This window comes from Indicator indicator, chromosome 1 (assembly GCF_027791375.1).
Source record: "Indicator indicator isolate 239-I01 chromosome 1, UM_Iind_1.1, whole genome shotgun sequence".
Taxonomy (NCBI): domain Eukaryota; kingdom Metazoa; phylum Chordata; class Aves; order Piciformes; family Indicatoridae; genus Indicator; species Indicator indicator.
Window position 1 is genome coordinate 12,072,896 of NC_072010.1, and position 26,627 is coordinate 12,099,522.

A 26,627-nucleotide genomic window follows, 5' to 3' on the forward strand; every position below is an offset into this window, starting at 1 on the left:
GCTATTAAAAGGAAAGAAGTCTAGTTTGCTATGGCAAGTACAGCTGCTTTCAGTTCACACACATATCACACTCAGCTATTCCCCATCTTTGATAATGCTGACATGTACGTAGCTGCCTAAGTTACAAACCTCCACCACTACAAATAGAGGTTGTCTGGAAAGCAAACAATTATAATTGCAAACCAGCTTCTTTCTTCTACAGGGTGGCCAGTGAAAGTAAATGCATGTGAGCAGAAAAACATTCATGAACCACAAACTGATTTAATTAAAACTCAAAGGGAAAACATACTGCAGGAATAAAAACTCCAGATACATAGCAATTACTCATCATGAACCTATTGATGATCTTGAAAAGCATCTGGGAATTCATGACCAAGTATTCAGATTCAAATTCTGCAGGGCAGGGAGGGAATAAGCCAAGTCCTTCAGCAGCACTGCAGGCAGAACTGTACTACTTGATGTATTTTTCCATGAACTTCTTGTGAAATTCTGATCGCAGAGTATCATTCACAAATCTTTTGTCCTTTTTTGTTTCATCTATCCCCTTGGCGCAATTCTTGAAGACAACATCATCATCCCATCTGAAAACAAAAGTTTTGAATTTCAGTAAGCTTATATGAAAATCAGGTGCAATTGACACAAATACATAAATTAAGTCTGGCCTCCTATTTAAATGTCCTGAGAACAGCTATGTCATTAGGATTAAATTTAAACAGATCTACTGTTCTAATCCAAGTCATCTCCTACATGCTTGTGAGTCAGAAGCAAGATGAGTATCAAATAGATTATAGGTTATCTTTACAGAAAATAATGACCATCTGAACAGAGAAGAACAAACCCCTGGAATCTAATGGCCCTAATTTTGCTAATCACAGCAGTAGCTGGAACAAGGATTGTATTTAGTAAAAGGCTGTTATTTATTGATTCTAGTTATACTGAGAAGCCCAAATAACCCCTCCAAACCAGCTAGATTTTAAAGGGGAGCATAACATCCAATTCCTTGAGAAACTTTGGTCCTGTTATGTTTTGTATTAAGAACAATTTCAGACAAACAGCTGTCCATCCCTTTGTCTCTTTTTTAAACACAACGTAGCAGGACGATTTGTTCAGAGAAATGCACAAGACAATCACAACATGCATCAGCACCCCCCTTCCACACTACAGTGCTTGTGCCAACATCTGGGGAAGGAAACAAAAGCCAATGGCAGTGATGACATTTTCAGACTGAGTAACAGGAGGGAGTACGAGGATGGATATCACAGTATGGATTTCACAGTACCTCCTTTTCACTTTGAAATTTGCTTGAGGCTGTGCTGGGCCGGTAAGGTTCAGCAGTGGATTACCACTCAGAATGTTCTCCATCCGAATTCTTTCCTCTTCAGCCTTTTGCTCTTGTTCCTGAGAACCGGAAACAGATATATTACTTTTCGGGGCCATTTTTCTCTTCTAGTTGGTAGAGATAAACATTAATTAGCTGTGAACACTCACACAAATAATGCCTTAATTCCCAGTTCAGACTTTTCAGAGTGTTTGACACTTGTGTATAAGTAGAATAAAGACAGAAGCAGAGACGTTCTAAAGAGTTTAACATTGCTAATGAACTGTCAATCTAGCAACACTCCTCTCTGCTCTACTTACCTATGATGTTGCATTAAATATTCAGTTAAATTCTAGTTTTACCATTTACATATTTATTATATTAAATCTCTGTACAGATGAGAAGATTTTCTTTGTCCTCATGAGAAAAAAGAATACATTATGCAATATTCATTGGGTGGAATGAACCTTACAGCATGTTTAAACTATCAACTTCAGCAATTTGTTGAGTTTTACAACAATGACTTCTCTAGGGACAAATTAAAAAGAATATTGAGAAATTTAAGATGAAACTGAGCAGTGGATGTTCTAGACTATTTAAGACTTCCAATATTAAGGATCAGAAAAATGTTCTTCTTGTACTACCAAAGCATGTAACTCCAAGCCCAAGTGAAGTACCACACAGCAGGCTCCGCTGCCTGTGCTTCCAAGCTGTGTTAATATATTTAGTGACTTAAATGTTCACAGACTTCAAAATAAATATGTAATATTGATGTCACACCAACATATCTACCCATGACCTTTCAAATTGCTCTTTAATGAAAGTAGCAGAAGGAAAAAAAAAAAAACAAAACAAAACCACAACAAATTTCCCTAATTTAGATGACTAAATAGGTCTCCCTCTCCCTGTATGCTGAAGGATGGTCTGAAGATATTTTAGTTAAAAATTGCACTTGAGTCTCATTAGTGCTGCCTGAGACTCACACCACAGCTTTCAAAAATGATAAAAACTAAAGACAGAGAAATTACAAGATTTTTTTTTCCCCAAGCTGCACAAAATTCATGGCCAAGGGCTGCTATGGGATCTCAGAAGGGGAAATGTTTCTCTTGATAACCATTTACAAGGTTTAAGTGATTAACTTGAACACTGATTCTAGCCATAGATCTCTAGCTTCAAACATTTAATCAATACCAAGTGACAGACTACTTAATCTATCTACAATATACAAGGTTTTTCAATTGGACTGTCAGGTATGTGGAATATTCCTATCAGATGATACAGGATCACTGGCAAAGATTTTACCTTTCAAAATCTAGTTATGAAAAAAACCAAACCACCTACTACTTCTCACAAAAAAAAAAAACCAACAAAACTTAGAACCAGCTGCAATTATTTGCCAGTGGCATGGGAAAAGCTCTCCAAGAAGGCATATTGCTTAAAAGCATGGCACAGCTTCAGGACAAGCCCTGTAATGCCCTGATTAAAACATGTGTGCAGGCAAAACTCACCCCTACTGCTGTATCCATGGAGCCTTAAACACAAACAGCAGCAGTTAAATGTTATTAACACAAACTAAAGTTTTGAATTTTCAAACATAGCTTTAATCCAACATTTGCATTCCAGCTTCGGTTGTTATCACCACCCCAGTAAATAAAGAAACAGAGAGAGCAAAAAACAGTTGGTAGGGAACAGCTATTTTCCCTGTATTAGAAATACAAATCCAAATTACACATCTTTCCTCTGTGGATTACAGACAAGAAACATAGGCAGCCCCTTCTGCATGGCATTCTCTTGTGTTGTCCAAAATTAGGTGGGATCTACATCTTTAAATACATGCTCCATTAAAAGTGAGGCTTTGACAAAAACCCAAGAGGTCTGGGATAAAGCTTAAAAGCAAATAAGAATGCTACAATCTAAAAATGCTTACTGGACTATACTCAAGAGAAGGTAGTACTAAAGAGGGCATTGTAAACTTAATACTCCCCTGTTGACAAAAGCTTCTGTGGAGAGGATTTCTTCCAAGTCCTATCTATGTAAACAGACTTAGCAGCACTCCATTTGAGAGCTGAACTCCAGAGGAACTCTTCTCAAGGTGGCAACCAGAGCATGGCAGAGTCTCTCAAATTACTAAGACATTAACCTTGTCTGTGATCCAAAGTTACTGAACCTGTGCTTCATGCATGGCTTTATCTGGGTCACACTAGAAATTACAGTTCTTCCCTGCCTTCCACCACTTCAGATTTAATCTCAGCAGTCCCTATAAAGCTGATAGTTCCAGCATGAAGGGGAGGAAAGTGAAAAGCATTCAAGCAGTTGTTTGAATTGTAAACATTCAGAATCACAGGAGCAAAATAAAACCAATATTAAGAATTATTGAAAACATGCATGCCCTATGTCAGTGTTCTTATTACACACAGATGCACATTGATTTTTTCTGTAATAAGGTTTAGGCATCATCCTAATTTTTATCTGCTTTACAATGCAATACCCTTCAGACTCAATTAGCCCAACGCTAGTTTCTGATAATGAAAAAAGCAGTATCAAAGTGATAGAATGTGGCAATAAAAAAAAAAATAAAGGAGTAATGCTTTCAAGAAGCATTACACTACAATCAGTAGTATAAAACTAAGCAGGATTCAGCTCCAGATTAAGACACCTACATCTCAGCATAAGAAAAAAAACGTCTTTACTTTGAGGGTGTCAGAGCACTGAAACCAGCTGTCCAGAGAGGTTGTGAAGTCTCCTCTGGAGACTTTCAAAACCTGCCTGGACATGATCCTGTGCAACCTGATCTAGGTGAACCTGCCTTAGAAGTGGGAAGTTGGACTAGATGATCTCCAGAGATCCCTTCTGACCCCTACTATTCTGTGACTCTGTGATCTGGTTTTCACAGAATCACAGAAACACTCAGGTTGGCAAAGACCCTCAGGACCACCAAGTCCAACTGACAACCCTACTCTACAAGGTTCACCCCTAAATCACACCCCCGGGCACCACATCCAAATGACCTTTAAACACATCCAGGATTGGTGACTCCACCACCTCCCTGGGCAGCACATTCCAATGCCTGATCACTCTTTCCATGAAGTTTTTTTTCCTAATGCCTAGTCTAAACCTACCCAGTCACAGCTTGAGGTCATTCTCTCTTGTTCTATCACTAACTACCTGTGAGAAGAGACCAGCACCAGCCTCGCTACAACATCCTTTCAGGTAGACAGCAATGAGGTCTCAGTCAGTCTCCTTTTGTTCAAACTAAACAGCCCCAGATCCTTCAGTCACTGTTCATAAAATTTATCCTCCAGGCCCTCCACCAGCTTCATTGCCCTCCTCTGCACTTGCTCCAGCACCTCCACATCTCTCTTGTATTGAGGTGCCCAAAACTGGACACAGTTCTTGAGGTGTGGCCTCACCAGAGCTCAGTACAAGGGGACAATCACCTCCCTACTCCTGCTGGACACAACATTTCTAATATAAGCCAGGATGCCACTTAGGGACCTGAGCTCACATCTTGAAAGAGATTTTGAGAATATACTAAGAAATCCAGATGGCTCTTCTGCTCACACAGATGACCAACCATGCTCCAGGTTCTACTGACTGCATCACCACTGCACCACTATGGAACCTAGGATACATATCTTGTGCACTGACCCTAACAACTTGGCATTTCCAACTCAGCTGAATTCTGTCCAAAACTGCTAGCTGCTTGCAAAAAAACTGCATTGACTCAAGTTAACTCCAGAGGACTGGAGGGTAGCAAAAACTGCACAGTAATTAAAAGAAGCCATAGGGGCAATCTTGGGAATTACAAATGATTACTTTTGCACCTATTAAATTATTAAAACTAGTTACAAACATGATGCTAACAGAGGTTGGTCAAACATTTTTGTCTAGTGCAACAATTACAGAAAACATCCATGAATCCTGTTTTTCAATGTTGATTTTCCATATTCACAGTAAGAGCCCCTGGACACTTTGTGTGACCCTTCCCTGCTTCTCAGCTCTGTTTAAAAACAGAACTTTGCTGTCTTTTAAACCCACAGAGGCAGAACAACTAGAAGGAATAACAAACAGTGTAAACTTGTCTCTGTCATTAAGGAGTAATGGATTAGAGTCTGAAAGCAAACAGGGAACACATCTGTTGAGCAAGGCAATGCTGCTTTTAGGCACTTTACAAAGAAGATCCAGCACACCTGGTAACTTGCTTATGGAACTCACTTGTTCAAAGCTCTTCTAGGTTGGATGGCATGTCAACAAATTTCAGGAAGCAGGCTAATGCTGAAGACTTGTTTTGAAGATTTAAAAAATTATTTAGCTTCACTAAACCTCCTCGAGATTAGTATTCAAGATTTAAAAAGAAGGTAATAGTTACTAAGTTTTGTATCTTAGACACAAGACATGGAGGAAATACTAAGTGTAACTCACAGTGGTGTAAAGTTGACATTTACACTTCAGATAAGTTGTCCATTTTGGCTAGGGCTGCAGAATCCCCCATTTTCCAGCCAAAAGAAGTTTTTTATTAGGTTTCAGAATTTTCCACATAAATCTCCCATTGCCCATTCCTCCACTGAAAGCCTGGATGCTCCAGGAGATGGAGCATGGGTTGTATCAAATCAAACAGACCAGACATAACCATCATAGCTGTCTGAGCTTCACACCTCTGAGGCTCAATCAGCCACAGCTGTTCACAACATAAGTGACTCTGGTTGTTCCAAAGCCTACATTGTTCTTTTCTGTGGTGGAACAAAGGCTTATTAAGCTGAAACACTATGGATACAACAAACCCACAACACAGAAGAAAAGCCTAAGGGGGCAAATAATATATCTATATTCACTCCATCCTTTCTAAAACAATGCCTCTTTACCTGCCCTTTACCTTCCATTCTGTCAGAGCTATACAACTCTTTCCCTCAGGCATTTCAACAAAACACACACACACACCACAGATCACAGAAAACATCCAGTTGGAAGAGACCTCAAAGATCATCCAGTTCAACCCTTGACCCAGCACTGAAAGGTTAACACTAAACCATGTCCCTAAGTGCCAGGTCCACATGCTCCTTAAACACCTTCAGGGACAGTGACTCCACCACTGCCCTGGGCAAACCATTCCAATGTTTGATAACCCTTTCAGTGAAGAAATATTTCTTAATATCCAGCCTGAACCTCCTCTGCCACAGCTTGAAACCATTTCTTCTAGTCCTGTTGCTTGCCACCAAGGAGAAGAGGATGGCTCCCTCCTTGCTCCAGCCTCCCTTCAGGTAGTTGTAGAGAGTGATGAGGTCTCCCCTCAGACTCCTCTTCTCCAGATCATTCCATCACTACAGAGAGTAGTGATGTCCTTTTCAAGGGCAGTGTGCTGAACTAACTAGCTGCAGAGATGAATCAACATCACCCATGTTGTAACCACCATGTTGGAGGCAGAGGCAACAGAACAGGAATATTATGGTATGGAGATTAAGACTGGACTGGCAGAGGGAATCCCATGCCCCAAGAAAGCAGATGGAGACACTGCAATGTGAATTGGATCTTACAGCAAGCCCTCACTGCACAGCTAAACTCACCATGTGGCATCACAGCTGGGGGAGACAAAAGACCAAAAAAAATGGAACAAAGCAGCAGATAAAACTGTATTAACCTTAACTGAACAATTATTCCTTATCTTGCTATAAAAATAACAATCCCTTGGTGTATTTGTTTCTGACCACAAAGGAAAGAAAAACATTACTGTTACCATGGTTACTCTTTCAGTGTACTTCTTACTTTAGCACAAAGCAAGACTACTTTTACAGGAACTGCTGAAATTCCTGAAATGACTCCATTGTATTAAAGCAAGTTAGCATACTCAGGTTTTATAGATGTTGAGTAGCTGAAAGAAAACCTGAAATACATTTCATTGAAGGCTGAAATAAAAAAAAAAAAATAAAATCACATAGCCTTATTTAAGTGGTAATTCTTGAATGACAAACTATGACAGCATTGCCTTTAGCAGCAGTGAACAAAACCTCGTAACGCAGAGATCCACCCCAGCTATTCGATCCTATGCCAACTGCCATGCAAGTGAACCAACTGATTTAAAGTCCAAAAAATATGAGCAGAGAGTAAATCACAACTGCAGTGTCTACCTGCAGATTTGGTGTCATTTTGCCCACAAGGAAGGGGACATTATCGTTAGCTTTTGGCAAGGGTAATTACTGCTAGCACATCTCAAACATTTAATGAAGAAATCATGGAATCATCATGGGATCATCAAGTCCAACCACTGACTTGACTCTACAAAGTTCACCCCTACACCATATCCCCAAGCACCACATCTACATGACCTTTAAACACATCCAGGGATGGTGACTCAATCACCGCCCTGGGTAGCCTAGTCCAATGTCTGACTACATTTTCCGGGAAAAAACTTTTCCTAATGATCAGTCTAAACCTATCCTGCTGCAGGTTGAAGTCATTCCCTCTTATTCTGTTACTAATTACCTGTGAGAAGAGACCAGCACCAATGTCTCTACAGTGTCCTTTTGCCTCTCTGATGACTGATTTGACAGCCTAGCTCTAGTTAGACTCTTAATAAAAGAGTCTACCTATCTATCTAGATTCATCTTCTAAAGGTTTTATTTCAAATCTGGTCACACAACTAAAACACAGGACAGAACCAAGCTCTACTTTGACCACTGATAAAGTAATATATTCAGTTATAGAGAAACATCTGAATGAGAGGATTGAGTGTACCCTCAGCAAGTTCACTGATGATATGAAACTGAGGGGAGGGGGATGGCTGACACTCTGGAAGGCTGTGCTGCCATCCAGTGAGATCTGGACAGGCTGTAGAGCTGGGTAAAAGCAAACCTCATGAAGTTCAATAAAGACAAGTGCAGAGCCCTGCTTTTGGGAGGAATTACACCAGGGACCAGTACAGAGTAGGGCTCCTCCTGATGGAAAGCAGCTCCATGGAGGAAGACCTTGGAGTCCTAGTGGACAGCAAGTTATCCACGGGACACCAATGTGCCCTTGTGGCCAAGGACGCCAATGACATCCTGGGGTGCATTAAGAAAAGCGTGTCCAGGTCTAGGGAGGTTCTCCTCCCCCTCTACTCTGCCCTGGTGAGACCACACCTGGAATACTGTGTCCAGCTTTGGGCTCCCCAATTCAAGAGACAGGGACCTGCTGGAGAGAGTCCAACAGAGAGGTATGAGGGCGATTGTGGGACTGGAACATCTCTCCTATGAAGGGACTGAGAGAACTGGGGCTGTTTAGTCTTGAGAGAAGGAGGCTGAGAGGGGATCTTATTAACATCTATAAATATCTGAGGGGTGGGTGTCAGGATGAATGTGATAGTTTCTTTTTGGTGGTGTCCAGTGATGGGACAAGCCAGAATACAGGAGGTTCCACCTCAACATGAGGAGACACTTCTTTACGGTGAGGGTGACAGAGCACTGGGACAGGCTGCCCAGAGGGGTTGTGAAGTCTCCTTCTCTGGCGTCTTTCAAAACCCATCTGTGTATGTTCCTGTGCAGCCTGCCCTGGGTGATTCTACTTTGGCAGGGAGGTTGGGTTTGATGATCTCTGAAGGTCCTTTCCAATCCCTAATGTTCTGTGATACAAAACTGTTAAGGAAACAAACCAAAACCTTCCCAGTCTTTTCTCAAATAAACATAAAACTTGACTGTATGTTAAAATAGCTTAGCTGGAACTGCACATGTACATTCAGCTGCTCACTGGTATTGTTTGTTTTTAACTATTTCAATTTACCTTTTAAGGAAGTACTTGAAAATTGAAAAAAATCAAGAGCACCGTAATGCTGAATTTGAGTATTGAAATGCTTCCACAAAACCTATCCATGGACTGTTCACGCAGACAATAAACCTAGAGTTTGTACAGTTCTAGAACTATTACACAGAAATGGCTTTCAAAAATAAAATTTCCTGGTTGCTTTTGTGTCTATTAGAAACAGCTTGAGAGAGTAAAATTATGCAGGGCAGGAGAAAAATCAGGAGCACTCCCATGCTCAATCATTTTTAAAAACACTTGCAGTATTTAATATTTCTACAGAATTGAAGGGAATTTAAGCATTTTGAGAAGTTAACAAGATTTGACAGAAATTGCTTATTAAGTTGACAAACTATTTGCTTCACAGATTACAGGGAAATATCAGTGTGAAGGAAGTTAGAACCTTTCAATGCTATTACTTGTTAAAATTAGATTTAGAGGATTTTAATGGAAATTGATATTACCACCTAAGGGATGTTAACAGACAGCATGATGATATGAATAAAATAATTTTTAAAAAGCAGATTCTCATATTTTAACTGCCATCTCACTGGAGATGCATTTTAAAAGGAGCAGTTCTCCTTTCATGGCCATTACAATATTGGACACCAATGCAATGAGTAAAAACAATTAACAAAAAATACAGTTCACTTGGAATGAATTCTCAGAAATTACTAACATTTTCATAAATCAATGCAACTCAAGTATCATGAAAAACCTATATATGGCACAAATTTGTGGAGTATATTACTGCATTTTACCCACTCCATCCTGTTAAGACCCTGACATGTTTCAAGAACACACAGAAATGCATTAATCTGCCTGCAGTACAACAAAGAGATATGAGGACAACGTGCAAAAGAGTGAAGAGACGTTGAGTGCAGCTTCCCTTTGCCTTGCCACTGGTTTCCTCACAGCCTACCTTGGACTGCAGCATTTCAACAGGTAAACCATCCCTGTACATGCACAAGGACAAACAGTGACTGCACCACTGAGACTTTACACAAAACATGATCCTGAAGTCAGCTGGATGATTAAAATAAGGTCACTTACAAAATTCCCTTTAAATTACAGTCTGTAATACATAATAATATGAAATCCCACATATTTCATCTGAAGGCAGAAGGGATTTATATAAACTGGTAATAAAATTCTTTGGCAGTAACGCCTTATTTCAAAGCCATGGAAAACAAGGCACAATCTAAACTGATTGCAGTCCTAAGCCAACGTATGTAAGTGATTTTCCCTGGGCAGACCCTTACTCCTAAAGATTTTTTCCCAAGCTGCTCCCCATTTTTTCCATAAGTGTAGTCTTAGTTTCCTATTTAAAAACAAAACCAAAAACACCCTAGAAAAGAAGGTTCCAAGTACCTGTAGAGCCCCCACTGTTTACTGAAGATGTCAGTCTTTAACAGAGCCTATCTGCCACCAACCAGCACCAGAATAAAAAGAGCAGATAGTAAATATGCAACAGCTTGCAAATAACTCATTTTTAGGAAGAAACAAATGTATGGAAGAACATCCATGAAGATAAAAAACCAAGATCATCTAAGAGACAGTAAATAAAACAAGTGCTATATTAACTACTCTATAGCCTTTAGCACCCTCTAGTGACAAAGTAACAACTTCATAAAGATTCACAGATTGCATTGGGTTGGAAGGGACTCTCAAAGGTCAACTTGTCCAATCCCCTTGCAGTCAGCAGAGACACCTCCAACCAGACCAGGCTGCCCAGGGCACATCAAGTCTGGTCTTGAAAGTCTCAAGAGATGGGGCCTCAACCACATACCTGGGCAACTTGTTCCAGTAGTCACCATTCTCACTGAAAAGAACTTCCTCCTTATATCCGATCTAATTCTATCCTACTCCAGTTTAAAACCATTGCCCCTCATCCTATTGCTATAAGCCCTTCTAAACAGTCCTTCCACAGCCTTCCTGAAGGTTCCCTTCAGATATTGAAACGTAGCTATAAGGTCTCCCTGGAGTTAAGGAGATGAGTGACACTTTCAGACATATTTTAATGTACAAGACCAGTCACTGACCAGGTGGAGAATCAGTATCAACAGCCTTCTGCATGCAATTCTGCACTAAAGCAGCATAGACAGCTTTTAGCCTCCAAAACACTTAACTCCAGAACTGCAGAGCTTACTGTTTTATTGGTCTTGTTGATTCTTAAGGTAAATTCTCTATTATTAACAAGAACAGTCAACCACTACATCACTGCCTATGGCAGTTAAAACAACATTTCCTCCCAAATGTTTCTAGTGTCTGCTACATGCTGTGCCCTGTTCATTGCCAGTTGACTTTATTGGAGTATTCACAAAAAACACTTACGGACAAGCTACAGGAAAGGTTGAGTAGTTCAGAAGCAACAAAACATTGTCACAGCAGCCTTTGATTAGCTTCCTGATCAACATTTAACATATACATATATATCTCTCTATATGTATATGTATCTAACACACTCTAAAAGCCATCTCAGATTAGACAAAGAGAACAGGTGGCTTTTCTTGGCAGGGGGGTATGGATGTGGGTTTGGTTAGCTTGCTTTAGATTGGTGTGTGTGTGCATTGTTTGTGTTGGGTTTGGGGCAGGGGGGTGGGGTTTTGGTTTGGTTTTGTGGGCGTTTTTGGGTTGTTTGGCATTTTTTTGGGGACGGTTTTGGTTGGGGTTTATTTTTTTTTTTGGGTTTTTTAAATTTTTTTTACAGTAATGGAGAACGTATTCAAACTGAATCTTGCAATATTTTTCAAAAGCACTAGAACAGTTTAAGCCCTTCTCAAAGAAACCAAAGCACTTCCTAAAAGCATAAGAGGGAATGCTGCCCATATTCACCACTGCTGCTGCAACACCAGAGGCAGAGTTGTTTCAGCAGCACAAAAGAAAAACACTTGACAGTGAACTCTGTTGCAATACAACAGCAGAACCGGCACAGTTCATCTTAAGTCCTGACGAGTTTGACAACACAAATTATTCCCAGAAACAGTCCCTCTAAGTTCATTCATCAGTCAGGGATTTTGCTGATGCACTCCATCCCAACAAACTCTCTTAGCCCAAGGAGGTGTGGGAGCCAACAGCATAGCATTTGATCTCGCTCACAGGAAAACAATTTCTAGCTACAGAGAGAGTTCCCTCCCCTTTCAAGGGCAGAACATGGTGTTTATCTGTAGAGCAAGAGATTATAGGGAGGTATGAAGGCTATGTGTGAGCTGACTTTTCAAGTTCTGAAAAGACTGACGCATTATTACTCATTCTTGTGAAAACATTCTTCCAAATAAACTCATTTGTGTATAATCACATGAAACAGTTCTGGTCTTATGCTTACAGCTGGTGCTCCTTGCCAAGGCAACGGCACCAACACTATGATAGAGTAGTTACTGTATAAAACTTGAAGTCACGAGAAAAAGCATCAAAAAGTACCCATTTTTTGTTTCATAAATAAAACTCAAATTTCTTGTTTCATAAAAACTATTGAACAAATGAAATTACATTGGATAGTATGTAGCTCACTAATGACATTATATAGTTTGGTGTGACAGATGTTTTCAGAAGTACTTGCATACAAAAAAGCAGGATTATCTTGACTCATTGCCTCCATGAAGTGTTGGTAAAGTGAATAAATGTTTCAGTGAATAAAATGTTCAGTGTGTCTACTGAAGAAAAATATTCTTGACAATAATTATTAGGTAGAACCCATCAACCTTGAGAAGAATTTTGAAGGGCATTTTGTCTACCAGTTCTTACTCATCCTAAGTACTTCAGGCACACCAGTTTTAACAAACATCAGTCTGCAAAAGAAGTGATGCTCTTTAATGGGAGAAATTTCACTTTACCTTTCGGGCTTGCTCCTCAGCTCGCTCTTTCTTGATTTTTTCTAGTTCAGCCAGAAGAGCTGCAGTGTCATCATCATCACTGTCTTCCAAGTCCTCATCTTCATCATCTTCCTAATGGCAACACACAAAAACAAGCAGCAGATCATTCATCACATTTAACAAAACCAGGCCTGGCCTGCCCAGCTAAGGCTGCAATTTGCTGCTGGCTGATTCCCAAAGTACTTGTGTGCTTGCAGCAGCAGGAGCAAATACAATACAAATGGTTTATCTGCTCTTGTGCAGTAAAGTCAAGACAAAAATATGTTTGGGCTTTTTAGATGACTGCAATTAATTTTTTGTAATTCAAACGTTTCATATCACAGAAACATTCAGGTTGGAAAAGACTCTCAGGATCACCAAGTCCAACTGACAACCCTACTCTACAAGGTTCACCCCTAAACCATATCCCCTGGCACCATATCCAAATGACCTTTAAACACCTCCAGGACTGGTGACTCTACCACCTCCCTGGGTAGCACATTCCTATGCCTGACCACCCTTTCAATGATTTTTTTTTTTCTAATTTCCAGTCTGAACCAACCCAGTCACAGCTTGAGGTCATTCTCTCTCGTTCTATCACTAACTACCTGTGAGAAGAGACCAGCGCCAGCCTCCCCACAATGTCCTTTCAGGTAGTTGTAAAGAGCAATGAGGTCTCAGTCAGTCTCCTCTTTTCCAAACTAAGCAGCCCCAGCTCCTTCAGTCACTTCTCACAAGATTTATTCTCCAGGCCCTTCACAGTTTCCTTGCTCTCCTCTGCACTGCCTCCAGCATCTCCACATCTCTCTTGTACTGAGGTGCCCAAAACTGGACACAATACTCAAGGTGTGGCCTCACCAGAGCTGAGTACAAGGGGACAATCACCTCCCTACTCCTGCTGGACACAGCATTTCTAATCCAAGCCAGGATGCCATTGGCTTTCTTGGCCACATGGGTTCACTGCTTGCTCATATTCAGTTGTTTGTCCATTAGAACCCCCAGCTCCCTTCCTGCCAGGCAACCTTCCAGCCACACTTCCCCAAGCCTGTAGCGCTGCTTGGGGTTGTTGTGACCCAAGTGCAGGACCTGGCATTTGACCTTGTTGAAGCTCATCCCATTAACGTTAGCCCAATCTGACAGATTCCAGAAAATAGCTGTCCCCCATCACTCTTCTGATCATTGTAACATGGAATCATTATAATAATAATATGCCTGAATACCACATCCAATATTGTTGGGACCACATATAACAGGATGCAAATAAAAAGGAGTTTAGTGTGAAGCCTTAGACTTAACTCCTAGATGTCAGCATGAGGAGAAGAGCTAGAGCAAGAATCTAATGCTCATGAAGACAGTTGGTGTATCTCAACAGTTCTACCTTTGGGAAATTCTAACTAATCCAGTATTAAAAAAACAAACAAAAAAAATTAAAAATCACCCACTACCCACAGTTTAAGTAGTATTTTCAGTTCCCTAATATTGTGTGCTTTCCAAGAATACTATTACAGCATGGCCCAGAATCCTCTGAACCACCAGACTTCCACCACAGTAGAGCAACTGTAGCAGGAAGATATCTTAGAAGTCATCTTCAGTCTCTAACAGATCTAAAAGTACATATTCTACTAACAGCAAATCCTGAAGGCAGGACAACAAAAGGAAAAAAGACAGGAAAAAGATACATACGTCAGTAAGAGGATCATCTGCATCAAGATTTGCTGCAGGAATCTGGTCTAGGCGAGGCTTCTTAGACACAGAAGATGATGTTGTGTGTTCTATGGGACAGGATTACAAAAAAAGCAACCAAGTCACTCAGTTCATTTAACAACATCTAATGTCAGAAACCAGGAATTTTCACACACAATGCCTGGCATTAGAGATACAAGTTCATGCTTTCTTCTTCCTTGCTTTTTAATCTTAGCGCCCATGCTGAGTCCTCCCCTGTGGGTATCCTCAAGGGAAACAATAACATCTCCAAACATACAATTTGGCCTCCAGAAGTTTGTCTTTCTTTTTTTCTTTTTTCCCCCAAGAAGAAAAACCTGTGGAGAACTTATCGTATATATAAAATTGTAAGGTTCCTGTTGAGGACCACTCCAAAAGCATTGCTGTTAGCTAGTTTGGTCTGTACCACATCTGCCTTCATCTGCAAATTTGAGAGTCCCACCGTAACTTCACAACTAAACCTAAATGACCTGAATTCTGTGAAGCTTAGTAGAAAAAAAAACAGTATTTCATAAAAAACGCTGTTGTCATTTTCATTATTACTTCACTATACCTGAAGAGAGTAATATACTTCAAAAAATGGATTTGTTGTTGCACTGGTGCTGTAACACTAGAAGATGAGTTTTCATCCTTCTCCTTCCTGTCTTGATTGTCCAAGTACACAAGAAAAAAAATCCCTTTTATTAGCTATACATGTGTGCTGCCAATTCATTACAATTGTACTGTATCAGCTGGCCTACATGATGGCCTACAGTCTTCTGCTGGTTGGCCTAGACTTCAGCTAGCATGAAGGCAGCAAGAAGGCCAGTGGAACATTCCCTTGCAGGTCAACAGTTCTGACCTGTCTGACCAATGCCCCGAATTCTACTCTCTTAATACATTGTCTGCAACCTACAAACTTCTTGCAACACCAAGTTTTGTGCAAGAGCAACGTCACATAAAGCTGTCTTTGTTTTTACCTCTGGTTGGTCTGTCTCTGTTCTTTTCTCTTGCAGCGACTCGTTCCCGCTCCTCGAGCTCCCTTCTGAAATCACGGTTACGCACCTCTTCAGGAGCATCCTGAGTGGCCTGTCTAAAACAACATGAAGGGGAAGAAAAAAAAAACAGCTGAAGTTGACAGTTTGCAGCTAGGAGAAATTTTTTCAAGGAGGCCAATAAATGTTAGAGTGAACAGGTAAGTATTCAGAATAGGAACTAGGTACCATGTAGACAGGTTTGTTTATTCTCTCTTCATCAGCCCCTGCTTCCTGTATGCATTACACACAGACACACAATGCCACACACATGCTCCTTCCAGTGGCTCTCAAATTAATTAAGACCATACATAAATTCCTACAAGCCCAGGATGAGTAAATCTATCTTTCATTGCTAAGTCTAAATCTTCTGTTCTCCAGCAGTCCAAGTCCACTGTCACAGCAGACATCCAAGAGCATTATGGCCAACTTTCCTCATTGTTCTATCATCCCAAGTTGCTGCAAACCCAGTCTCTAAGCCTTAGAGATAAAACCAAGACTAGACCATACTTTCCATAGCCCTTTTCCTCTCTCAGGGGGGATAATCCAGATAATCTCCCACAGCCATTTGGAAAAAAAAACACAAAAAAACCCCCAAGAGTTGGAAGAACAGGCAAGACCCTATCTTTAGTGAAACTGCAAATACACATTTTCCCTCTTTTATGTTACACGCTGGCCAAAAGCAACAGACTATTTACATTTGAGTCACACTAAGTTCCATGTAAAGAGCGCTGAATTTTCTGTGAAAATCTTGAAAAGAACTAATGAATAAAAACAAGCAGCAACTCCTTTCACCTTTCTGTGAACCCAGAGCTGGAAATAAGAGTGGCTGGAAGAAATCCAGACTTGAGCCATTATAAACACTTTGTGTGCACAGCCTGTCTTTATGATGAAGTATTTAATTTGCTTTTGTAATTAAAAACCTGAACTTAGAATCCCTGATATAGCTTCAAAATCCCTCCAAACCTTGTGTCATTCAAGCAAACATCAGTGGGATTGAAACACTGAATGTTTCAGGCAACGATGCAGTCTTGGCAATTTAACAAAGACAACTTTGTATTAGGTATCTGGGAGAAACACAGAAGACACTTAATGCTCTGTCTGTCATGCACACAGAGGGATTTATTAAAACATACATTGTATACTCCTGTATGTATTTGTCCCCACCCAATTCTTTCAAAGCAAGAGGCTAGGATTCCAAATCCCACCTATGTTTAAAGAAACAAACCATCAGCAATTTTCCCCATAACAACAAAAAGCATTTGACTGCACTTTTCATGCTGTTGATCTTGGTATTCTCCAAAACGCTCCAACTCCCTTATCCATAATTATTCTTAAAAGACAAAGGGGCGGGTAAACACTTGCACAGAAAAGCAAATATAAAATCTTAACAGTAATTTCCCTGACAGGAGTAGCACATTTCATTTAAATTCGAGGTATCTGTATCACATTGACTCCAGATCTCACTTAATCTTTCAAAAGGATAATGAAGATTCGTTATGACTTTCAAGTGGAGGGAAATATTCCTAAGAACCCATTATCTTTCTTCCTGATTAAAGCATTTTCCTTTCCCAGAGCCTGCATGAACCACCTGCAGTATTTAACACCAGTTCTTCTTACATATACTGCTGCCTGAGTGCTCTTCCATTATTTCCTTGCCTCCTCTTAATACCCTTTCCAATGATCCTTTAACAAATACATGATGTGGTTTTTCTGTTATTAAGACACACTCAACTTCGGTCCTCTTATCCCATCTTCCTCTGCAAAGCTCACCAGCTTCTGACAGTTCACTTCCAGAAGCAGTAACAAGTATCACTGAAATGAAACCTCTCCAATTACTTCCAACATGTTCAATCTCCTAGGTCTGCTTTTGAGACACATTTTCAGCCCACTCATTTAGCACCACTACTGAGTGTCCAGTGTCTGCTCAGTGTCAGGTACATCAACACCTACTGTGAAAATTTCAGAGGATTGCTCATAACAAAAAATAACTCCTAGTCTGTTCTGCTCTAAGACAAAACCACCAATACTAACCTGTATTTGATTTTAGTATGAGAAGGAAGGTCTCTGCTGGAGTATTGCTTGGATAGCTGACTTAAGTCTCCTTCACCTTTTCCTCTTCCTCCTCTTGCAGGTTCAAATGTTGGCCTTGCTGCTGTCGTCATTTTAACTACAAAAGAGATAAAAACAATTGTTACTGTGAAAGACTTTCACTAAAAGCTACTTTGTTCCTAGAACTCTAGAAGCAATGACAAGTCCCTCTGCAGAATCCCAGACATCACTCAGCTCATGATCCTTGAAATTTAAGGAGCTTTTCATTGTCCAAGTCCTTTGGGATTGACCTGTGGAGCTTCAGCTTGTCATCAAAGCCTTCTGAAGGGCTAGAGTTAATGTACCCCTGGCAGCACAAGGCTGATAGCATTACCCTCATGTAAGCAAAGTGCAATTAAAAAGCTCACACAAATGCAGAAGTTTTCATCAGCTCCCACTTAGAAACTGCAGGAGTCCATGCACCACCAGCATGTCCTAGCTGACACCCAAAATCACTAGCATCAACTCTTTGTGACAAAGGAGCAAAACAGATGCCAACCAACCTAGCTAAACAGACACCCTGTCAGCATGCACTGTGTTCAGCACTGCCGGACAGGAGCTAGAGATCCTGAAATCCCAAACTACTGTGCCAAGAGTTTAAGACAGTTAGCCAGTTCCAAAAGCTCTGCATGATCAACCAGCACCATCTTAAATTTACTATCTGAAACTATGGTCATTTTTGCTTCACCAAGACACACACATCCATTAAGTACACACTACAGATGTGTAAGACTGATGAAAGACATCTGCAGAGATTCATAAAGGCACTGGTCCTACCAACCGGAAGGCTGGATATTAACAGATGACAAGAGAATATGTTAAATGCTTTTGTGATACACGAATAAAAGTTATTTATGCTCTACTTGCATTACTTTGGACTTTTTTTTTTTCATTTTCAATGAAATCACAAAACACATAGCTTTATTGCTAAAATCACAAAATAATTTGTTGCTCAAAGTAACATCCTATGAGGCTGAACTCAGTTCCTGCCACTGAACTAGTACTTAGAAAACAGACAAAAACACTAAAAAGAAGTGAGACAGTAACAAGCCTTCCCTTATTAACCAAGGATTATTTTTCAGTGACACTGTGCAAGTCAGCTGGAACTCAGCAAGCCATTTTAGCTCTGTCTTGGCACGGCTCTGCCAGATCCATGATCCAAGAATGAAACTTGCTCTAAGAACTTCTCTGGGCTAATTGTATGGAATGGGAGGATACAACGAATTCAGGTGAAGAACTACATCTAATGATGCATTAACATCATTAACAAATTCCCTCGAAACTGTCTCTGCTTCTCTTAAGCCAGCCTGCGTTTGGCTTTACCTTAAAGGACCCAGTGTGAAACCACTCAGAAAATGTCACACTGACCTTTGCAGTTTCAGGAATACAGCCCTGGAGAAGCTTCTTTAGTGCTACACGAAGGCAGAACAAGCCACACAAGGGTAATCAGCCAAGAGAATGTTTCTGGGCTCAACCTGGAGCTTTGGCTGCGCTACAGCCGGCCCCTCCTGACCGCCTCCACGAGGGAGCCCCAACTTGAGCACCAGATCTGGCGACAACCCGCCGCAGCATCACCCCACAGACACCTCGGCACGCAGCAGGCACACGTGTGGCTGGAGTGCGATCACCCCCCGGACTCCCTCACTGTCCCCCGCGGGGCCTGGAGCTTCGCGGTGAGGCCCGCTGACTTATCCTTATCCCGCAACCCAATCACCCTCCGCTCTTTTCTGCACAAACGCTCCCTCTCGCCCACATCAGCATCTCCCCAAGACCCTCCTTGGTGTCCCCGGCCTCCGGACATGCCACAGCCCATCCCCTTATACGGACCTCCCCCGCCCCGCTAACATCCCCCGAGATGCCTTTTTCCCCCTCGCGGACCCCACTGCAGTCCTCCCTGGCGCTCCCCGCTTCTCCTCAGGCCAAGCCTGCCAGCTCGCTCACACGCCGCCTTGCCGGGTACTTACACCTCACACTCTTCCCACCCTGCGCAACCGGACCCTACACCACCATGATTCCTCCAAGCCCCCACAAGGCACCGCGCGGGCACCACAGATACAAGTGCAGGGAGCGGCCGGCGGGGCCATAGAGAGCGCGGAGGATTACCACGTGAGGGAGCAGAGCGTGTCCGCCATGACGGTTACCGAGGCGGAAGTGGCTGCTGTAGCAGCGGTGCTGCCTGCCTAGCAATGGTGCCTTCCGCCGACCCTTTCTCTCCTCCTCAAAGGCGGGGCGAGCTCAGCTCGGAACAGGAAGCTTGCGGCTCAGGGTTTCTCTGGCCTTGCCCTGAGATGCCACTAGTCAGTGGCCCTGCGCTAGTCCTGCCTGGGCAAGGCCTCCCCTCGGTGGCCTACAAGCTGTCGGGCTCTCGCCGGTGCAGTGAAGAACAAGCAGGCCCCGCGGGAAGGCCAGGGGACAGTTTCATGGAGGGTGAGGGCCTGAGGGCTTAAAGCGGCCGTTACTGTAACCTACCGATGTGAGCCACTGTCATGTTTTCTCTTACAAATTAGCTCATGATTAGGTTTGTGTGTCGGTATGAGCTGAAATTCCCCCCCCCCCACCGATAATAACCAGGCTAGCCCAGTCTGGAAGCAAATGAAAAGCTGTATTTACAAAGCAGAATCTACAATCTATGATGAAATGCAATGAATATGTACAAATATACAAAATTCACAACATTTACAAATATATACAATCAACAGAAAAGCACAACCAATCTCCCTTTGCTTCCTCCCAAAGGGGACCCTTCCCAAAGGGGCCTCCCTCTCCCAGGAGCTTCCCCCCCAGACCCCCCTAGACAGAAAGCAGAGTTAGTTAGAGCAGAAAGTTGTTAACTTAGCTGCCAAGGTCAGTGTGTTATCTTCAGCCAGAAGAGAAGAAGAAGAAAACAGCAGCCAGACAGCCCAGCAACTGCCCCCACTGCAGAACGCAGAATGTGCAGAGTGCCCCACTTTGTTTTGGGTAATAGTTCTTAAACATTTCTAACTATCCAATGGAAGTGTTTAGAACAATCAGTATTTTGCTTTGTTACACCCAATAGTGACTTATTTACACTCTTTCACTTTCTCTGTTCTGAACTTTGCAAGGAAAAATTAAAAAGACAGTTTCAAACCATCACAGTTTGTAAGTTGCAGATCTCAGAGGCTGCTTGTTTGATGTAGGAACAGCACTTCATGCCTGCAAAATGTTCACCCTGGATGTTAGTGTGAGGGGGAACGAGGAACTGGTGGTGGAAGAGGAAAATGGTTAAAGAAATAGGATTAAGATTCCCAGAGAGATCATGAAGAAAGACAGAAACAATGGCAGAGGGAGGAAGAGGGAGTACCACATTTATTCTCTTTGCTCAGAGATGTGTATTAGCAACAGCAGCCTAGGCCCAACTGTCAGGCAGCAAGGTGCCCTTTACAAAGAATTCTTTTACACAGTATGTATCCATCGCTGTTTCAGTGAAGAGGCCAACCATGAATGTGCACTGCTTGGGGATTAAACTCCCCCTGTTAAAATGCAGCCTCTTGTGTTTGATGTTTCTCTTGGATGCACCTTATCACTAAACTTGTGCAAATCCACTTGAAGGCATGTGATGTGAAAGGCTCTTTAACATATTTACAAATTGAACTCTTAAAGGCAGCTGGCCTGACGTGGGAGGGGCCCTGTGAACAGGGCAGAGGGAGAGGTGCTGAGTCATTACTCCTATGCTGTTGAAAAGAAACATTTTTTTTTTTAAATAAGAGAATGAATGGAGAGGAGAAGGCATACAGTGAGTGTGAGGGTCCACATGTGATATACATGAAATTGATCTCCTCTGAAGGCCATGACTTCATTATAAAAAGAGTGTGTATTAACATCAGGAACAATAAAAACTTGCAGGTCTAGGGAGGTTCTATTCCCCCTCTACTCTGCCCTAGTGAGACCACAGCTGGAATACTGTATTCAATTTGGTGCTCTCCAGTTCGAGAGAGACAGAGATCTGCTGGAGAGAGTCCAACAGACAGCCACGAGGTTGATTAGGGGACTTGAGCATCTCCCCTATGAAGAGAGACTGAGAGACCTGGGGCTATTTAGTCTTGAGAAGACTGAGAGGGGATGTCATCAATATGTATAAATATCTGAGGGGTGGGTGTCAAGTGGATGGGGCCAATGTCTTTTTGGTGGTGCACAATAATAAGACAAAGAACAAGCCTAAACATCGATTTCACCTCAACATGAGGAGAAACTTCTTTACAGTGAGGATGACAGAGCACTGGAACAGGCTGCTCAGTGAGGTTGTGGAGTCTCCTCCTCTGGGCACATTCAAAATCCATCTGGATGCATTCCTATGTGGACTACCCTAAGTGATCCTGCTTTGGTGGGGGGGTCAGACCAAATGATCTCTTGAAGTCCCTTCCAACCTCTAATGTTCTGTCCTTCTGTGATGTTGAGTGGACTGGGACAATTTGCAGGTAATGAAATAAATTATGTGAATGTCAGAGAGATCCCATCCAATATCCTGCATGCATTTCATCTACAAGGTCCACTACACCAACAGCACTACAGAGATTCCTAAATTCCTCATTGCACCTGAAATTACACTTGAACTTCTGATGGCTACAGACTTCTCGGATTCTTAAATAAAATAAATTATAACTAAAAAAGCCCCAAACAAAAACAAACAAACAAACCCCAACCAAACAACCAAAAAAACCCACCAACACAAACTTTAATTTTTTTTTCAGTCGTTAATACATGCATTTCAGTGAGTAGCCTTTTTCAGATAGCATGTTGTGTGTGTGCTCTTGAGAACTATTGGAAGTTCACAGCAGAGCAGCTGCTCTCAGCCCCGCTGCAGATGGCAATCCTTCAGCTGGAGGTTGTTTTGCTTCTGATACAAATTAAGGACCTTTTCACAAACCAAGACCAATAAACAAATCTGTCAGTTAGTAGATGGTTGTGCCTTATCTTTTAGGTATGATAGAACTTCGTTTTGATAAAATGACCATAGCAAATCCTGGAGTTCACTTGAGTGCTCTACCCAAGGTAACTGTAGTGAAATACCAGTAGCTGTTTAGAGTTTCTAACCTTCTCTTATTGTTCATCTGAAATGAATCTTTGTAAGATAGCTGTCTTTAGCATAGCTACACTATTGAGGTGAGAAGTGCCCTCCCTGAAGTTTGTATTTTGATAAGAGTATTCCATTTGAGTTGCGTTCCAAGCCGGGCTGGACGGGGCCTCGAGCAACCTGATCTAGTAGGAAGTGCCCCTGCCCAGGGCAGGGGGTTGAAACTAGATGATCTTTAAGGTCCCTTCTATGATTCTACCACGGAAACTTTACCGAGCGCCCTCCGCCCGACGTGCAATTTAAAAGAGAGTCCACAAGAGGTCCCCACAATGGAAATTATACCCTGGGCTCGGCGAGCCGTCAAAGGACGCGCTTGGAAGAAACGGGCCCTCGGTATACAGAGAAAGAGGTTGTTGAAGCATCTTGTCATAGATGTTAAGCTTCGCTTAGAAGTCAGGTAAATAGTAACAATAATTACTCGACAGGTGTCGTCTCTTAAAAGCTACACCTGTCAGTAACCAAGCATGCAGCATTGCATTTTCTTACCCTGCAAGCCTCAGTCCACACCCTGTGAAATGGGTTTGTGATTGATTCCGCTACGAGCAGTTCAGACACAAGATCAGACCTTGCAGAGGAGTCTGGCTTCCCAGGTGGGTGGTTGGGAATTCAGTAATGTTGGGCTGCAGATCACAGCAGCCTGAAATCAGTGTCTCACCCTTTGATGGTGGGTGTTATTCACAGATTATAAATCTGTGGACTTTAAAAGCAGGAGAAACTGTTAGCATTAATTTGACTATTGTGGGGCAGCAGAACGTTGTGTTTTGCTCAGTGTCCTGTCCTGAAGGCAAGGCCTGCTGTTCAGTTGTAATATACATCTGGCAGAAGTCTTGGTTAGAAGTCTGGCCATCAAGTCTTGATTAAACACCTCAGGAACTGAAGAGACTTCTGCTGCTGTTGGGTTAGAGTAAATGTCAAGCATTCCCTGTGTGTAGGATTATTTGAAGATGTGAGATAAAAAAATAGCACAGTCCCTGCTCTGGACAGATACGGTGATTCTTCAAATAGTAAAGAAATGGCTTAGAGACTTTGGCCCCCACAGCCCTAAGGCACTTCTCTTCCCACATCTTGTGTGTACCAGTGTGAAGTACAAATAGCTACAGTTGTGTTTTACAGTCAGGGGTTTGGCTTCCTTAGAAGACTTGGGCCCTAAAGAAGGATATTGGTGGAGTAGAGGTGCCTGAGTCCAGATTCCTGAAAATCCTTCTTTGGTCTTCTTGCAGAGTCACCTAGTCTTCACAGGTTCATAACTCTGGGGTTTGAAGATCTCTAAACATAGAGACTTTTGTTCAGTCTTGAACTTGTTTGGACTTGTTTAGGTCTACAAAGTTTAGCATCATGCTTGCACCGGGGCCTAATAAATATATCCCCCAGCTCAAGTGTTCAGAGAGCTGCCATCCTGTAATTATTCTCAGAGCATGTCCAGCACTCATGGATATCACAGTCAGCCTCTCAGCTTCTCCAGACCACATCCTATAGGCCTTTGCTGAGCAGGACTGACTCCGCATGTGGAGAATCCTTGCCACATCAGTCAGGCAGCTCTAGGCTGCTTTAATATTTAGGGACGCTCTTCCTGTGTTTCTGGAGCTGACTAGCTGAGCCTAAGGGAAAGATTAAATATTCATTGAGGAAAAGAGCATGTATGTAGAAGGGAACACCAGTCAAGTTCAATGGTACAGGTGGCAAGTGGGAATTTCTGGATTCCAGATTATGCATTAGAATGTCATCAGACAGTGTAAGCAACTAGACAATGCCAAGATCCCAGATCTTCCTTCTTCCCATGGCTGCTCCAATCACAGAACAGCTCAAGGTTGGAGACTTTTTTGTTCCTGTGGCATTTTAAGCCTCGAATCTCTTTGCACACAATAGCTGCCACTAAGGATGCACCCTCAGTTATTCCTCTGATGAGCAATTAGGCTGTGGCAGCCCTTACAAAGGTATTCTGTACTGTATGGAAAACATGAAAAGCAAGAGAAGTCATCACTTCCCTTGATCATTTCCTCCAGTGACTAATGATCCTCACAATTTAAAGCTGCACTTATTTTTAATGTCAGTTTGCTTTATTCCCAACTACAGGTGCCTGTCATACCTTTCTCTGGTAATTTTAAAGGCCTGTTTTCTCACTAGATATCTACACTTCGTAATCTAGACTTGCAACTGCCTTTGGATATTGAAGACAGAACTCTTCTAGTCTCTTAGAATTGTTTCCTCTCTCCCACCAGTTATTTGGCTTTTTATTGCTCTATATTCAATTATCAACATAAAAAAATACAACTGTTTCAGTGTCAGCTTCCCTAATGTGAACTAGAGAGATAAAATCACTTTCCTCCCCCAGCCTTCTACACTTTTTTTTTATCTACATGAGGATCACACTGGCATTTTTCCTCACATCACTACACTGGATGCTTGAGTCCATGATGGCTCTTGAATCCTTCTCAGGGTTGTTGCTTTCTCGATTAGAAAAATCCCTGTTTGGCTGTGTTAAAGGCAACTCTCTTAAAAAGAAATCCCTCACTGGTGTCACTGGTATGGCCTCTTAGTTACCATCCCGAATTCTTTATGGTACCCATACATATTCTCAGTGCAGTTTTATATTTGCCTTGTGGATCATACCAGGAGACAAACATTCTTTGGTTATCTCAGTGCTCTAGGATGCACATCTCTCCCAAGTTCCGGTCCTTCTCTGAGATTATTGCAAGACTGCAAAAGACATCATGTCCTGAAAGAGAACAGAAACATTTATAAAAACCTTGTGCCTATTTGGAACCTTGTTAATGTTTTTCTCATCTACTTCTTGGCCTCTGGTGTTATGAAGATTGCTTGCATTTCTACTGGACTTTAAAATGCTTACTCTTAGCCTTGTCAGTACAGGACACACACCCCACCCCTTTCTTTAAAGCTTCTGGTGTATGCTCTTTGCTATCTGGTTCCCCTCATTTCTATCTGTAACATTATACTTAATTGTAGCTTTTCACCAGTTGGTTTGGACTCCAGGTGGGAAGTTGATGGAAGCAATTTTCTTTCCTGAAGTTTTGCGTCTCCCACTGTAGACTCTGGGGCTGCCCTCGGCCCACCCTTATGGTACAGGATCAGGGTGTGCAATCTCCTGTTTTAACACAGAGTGGTACGTGAAAATCAGCATTTTCCTCCAGCAGGGCAGAGACTGAGTGTCACAATGGAAACCTCTCATCTTGATTTTTCCCTTTGTCTCCTTTCCAGTAACACTCGTGTCTTTTTCTGTCCAGGGCACAGCTTGCATGGGCCAAGCAGCAGTAAATTCCATTTCTGCTTAGGAGAAGCTATGGTATGTTTCCTCCCTCGGGACACCATGTGCTTTGAAAGATCGTGCCTCTCACTGGGCTGCAGACGGGGAAGGGCACCAGGGATTGTCAAGAGGAGAGATTTGGTGCAGGAATGCTCAGCCTCTGAACAGCAGCCTTAAAAGAAGTTAGTGGGAAGTTGCTCTTTCCTTGATAGGGAAAAGAATAGAGGCTGGGCAAGGCTGTGACTCAGCCAGTGAGTCAGCAGGGGCTGTTTTCCGATGAGATGAGGCCACCCTGCACAGTTTAGCTCTCTGTCACACCCTCCCTGCTGCCATGGGATAGCAAAAACCTTGTGCTGCTGCTTCTCAATGTTCACATAGTTGTCCTAGCCCTTAACTTTCCCCCTGCCACCTCCCAATGCACTGTCTTTCCAATTTTCTGCTTCTGTGCTCCATCCCATCTGCTGGGCTGCTGTCTCCCTTTATGCTCTCAGTTCTCTGGTTCCAAGTGGAT

At 42.2% G+C, this 26,627-nt stretch overlaps 1 protein-coding gene and 1 pseudogene across 1 annotated transcript; one reads left to right on the forward strand and one right to left on the reverse strand.

Annotated features, from left to right (window-relative positions):
• Window positions 1-250: 250 nt before the first annotated feature.
• On the reverse strand, window positions 251-19,758 carry CWC15 (CWC15 spliceosome associated protein homolog). Its single transcript, XM_054385094.1, has 7 exons — window positions 19,727-19,758; window positions 17,706-17,841; window positions 15,618-15,730; window positions 14,620-14,708; window positions 12,919-13,029; window positions 1,280-1,398; window positions 251-581 (listed from the first exon to the last, which is right to left on the reverse strand). Exons 2-7 carry the CDS (start codon window positions 17,834-17,836, stop codon window positions 452-454), a joined length of 693 nt encoding a protein of 230 aa, XP_054241069.1. The 5' UTR covers window positions 17,837-17,841; window positions 19,727-19,758; the 3' UTR covers window positions 251-451.
• Window positions 19,759-21,491: 1,733 nt separating this feature from the next.
• Window positions 21,492-22,366, forward strand: LOC128973448 (elongin-C-like; annotated as a pseudogene).
• Window positions 22,367-26,627: the final 4,261 nt, after the last annotated feature.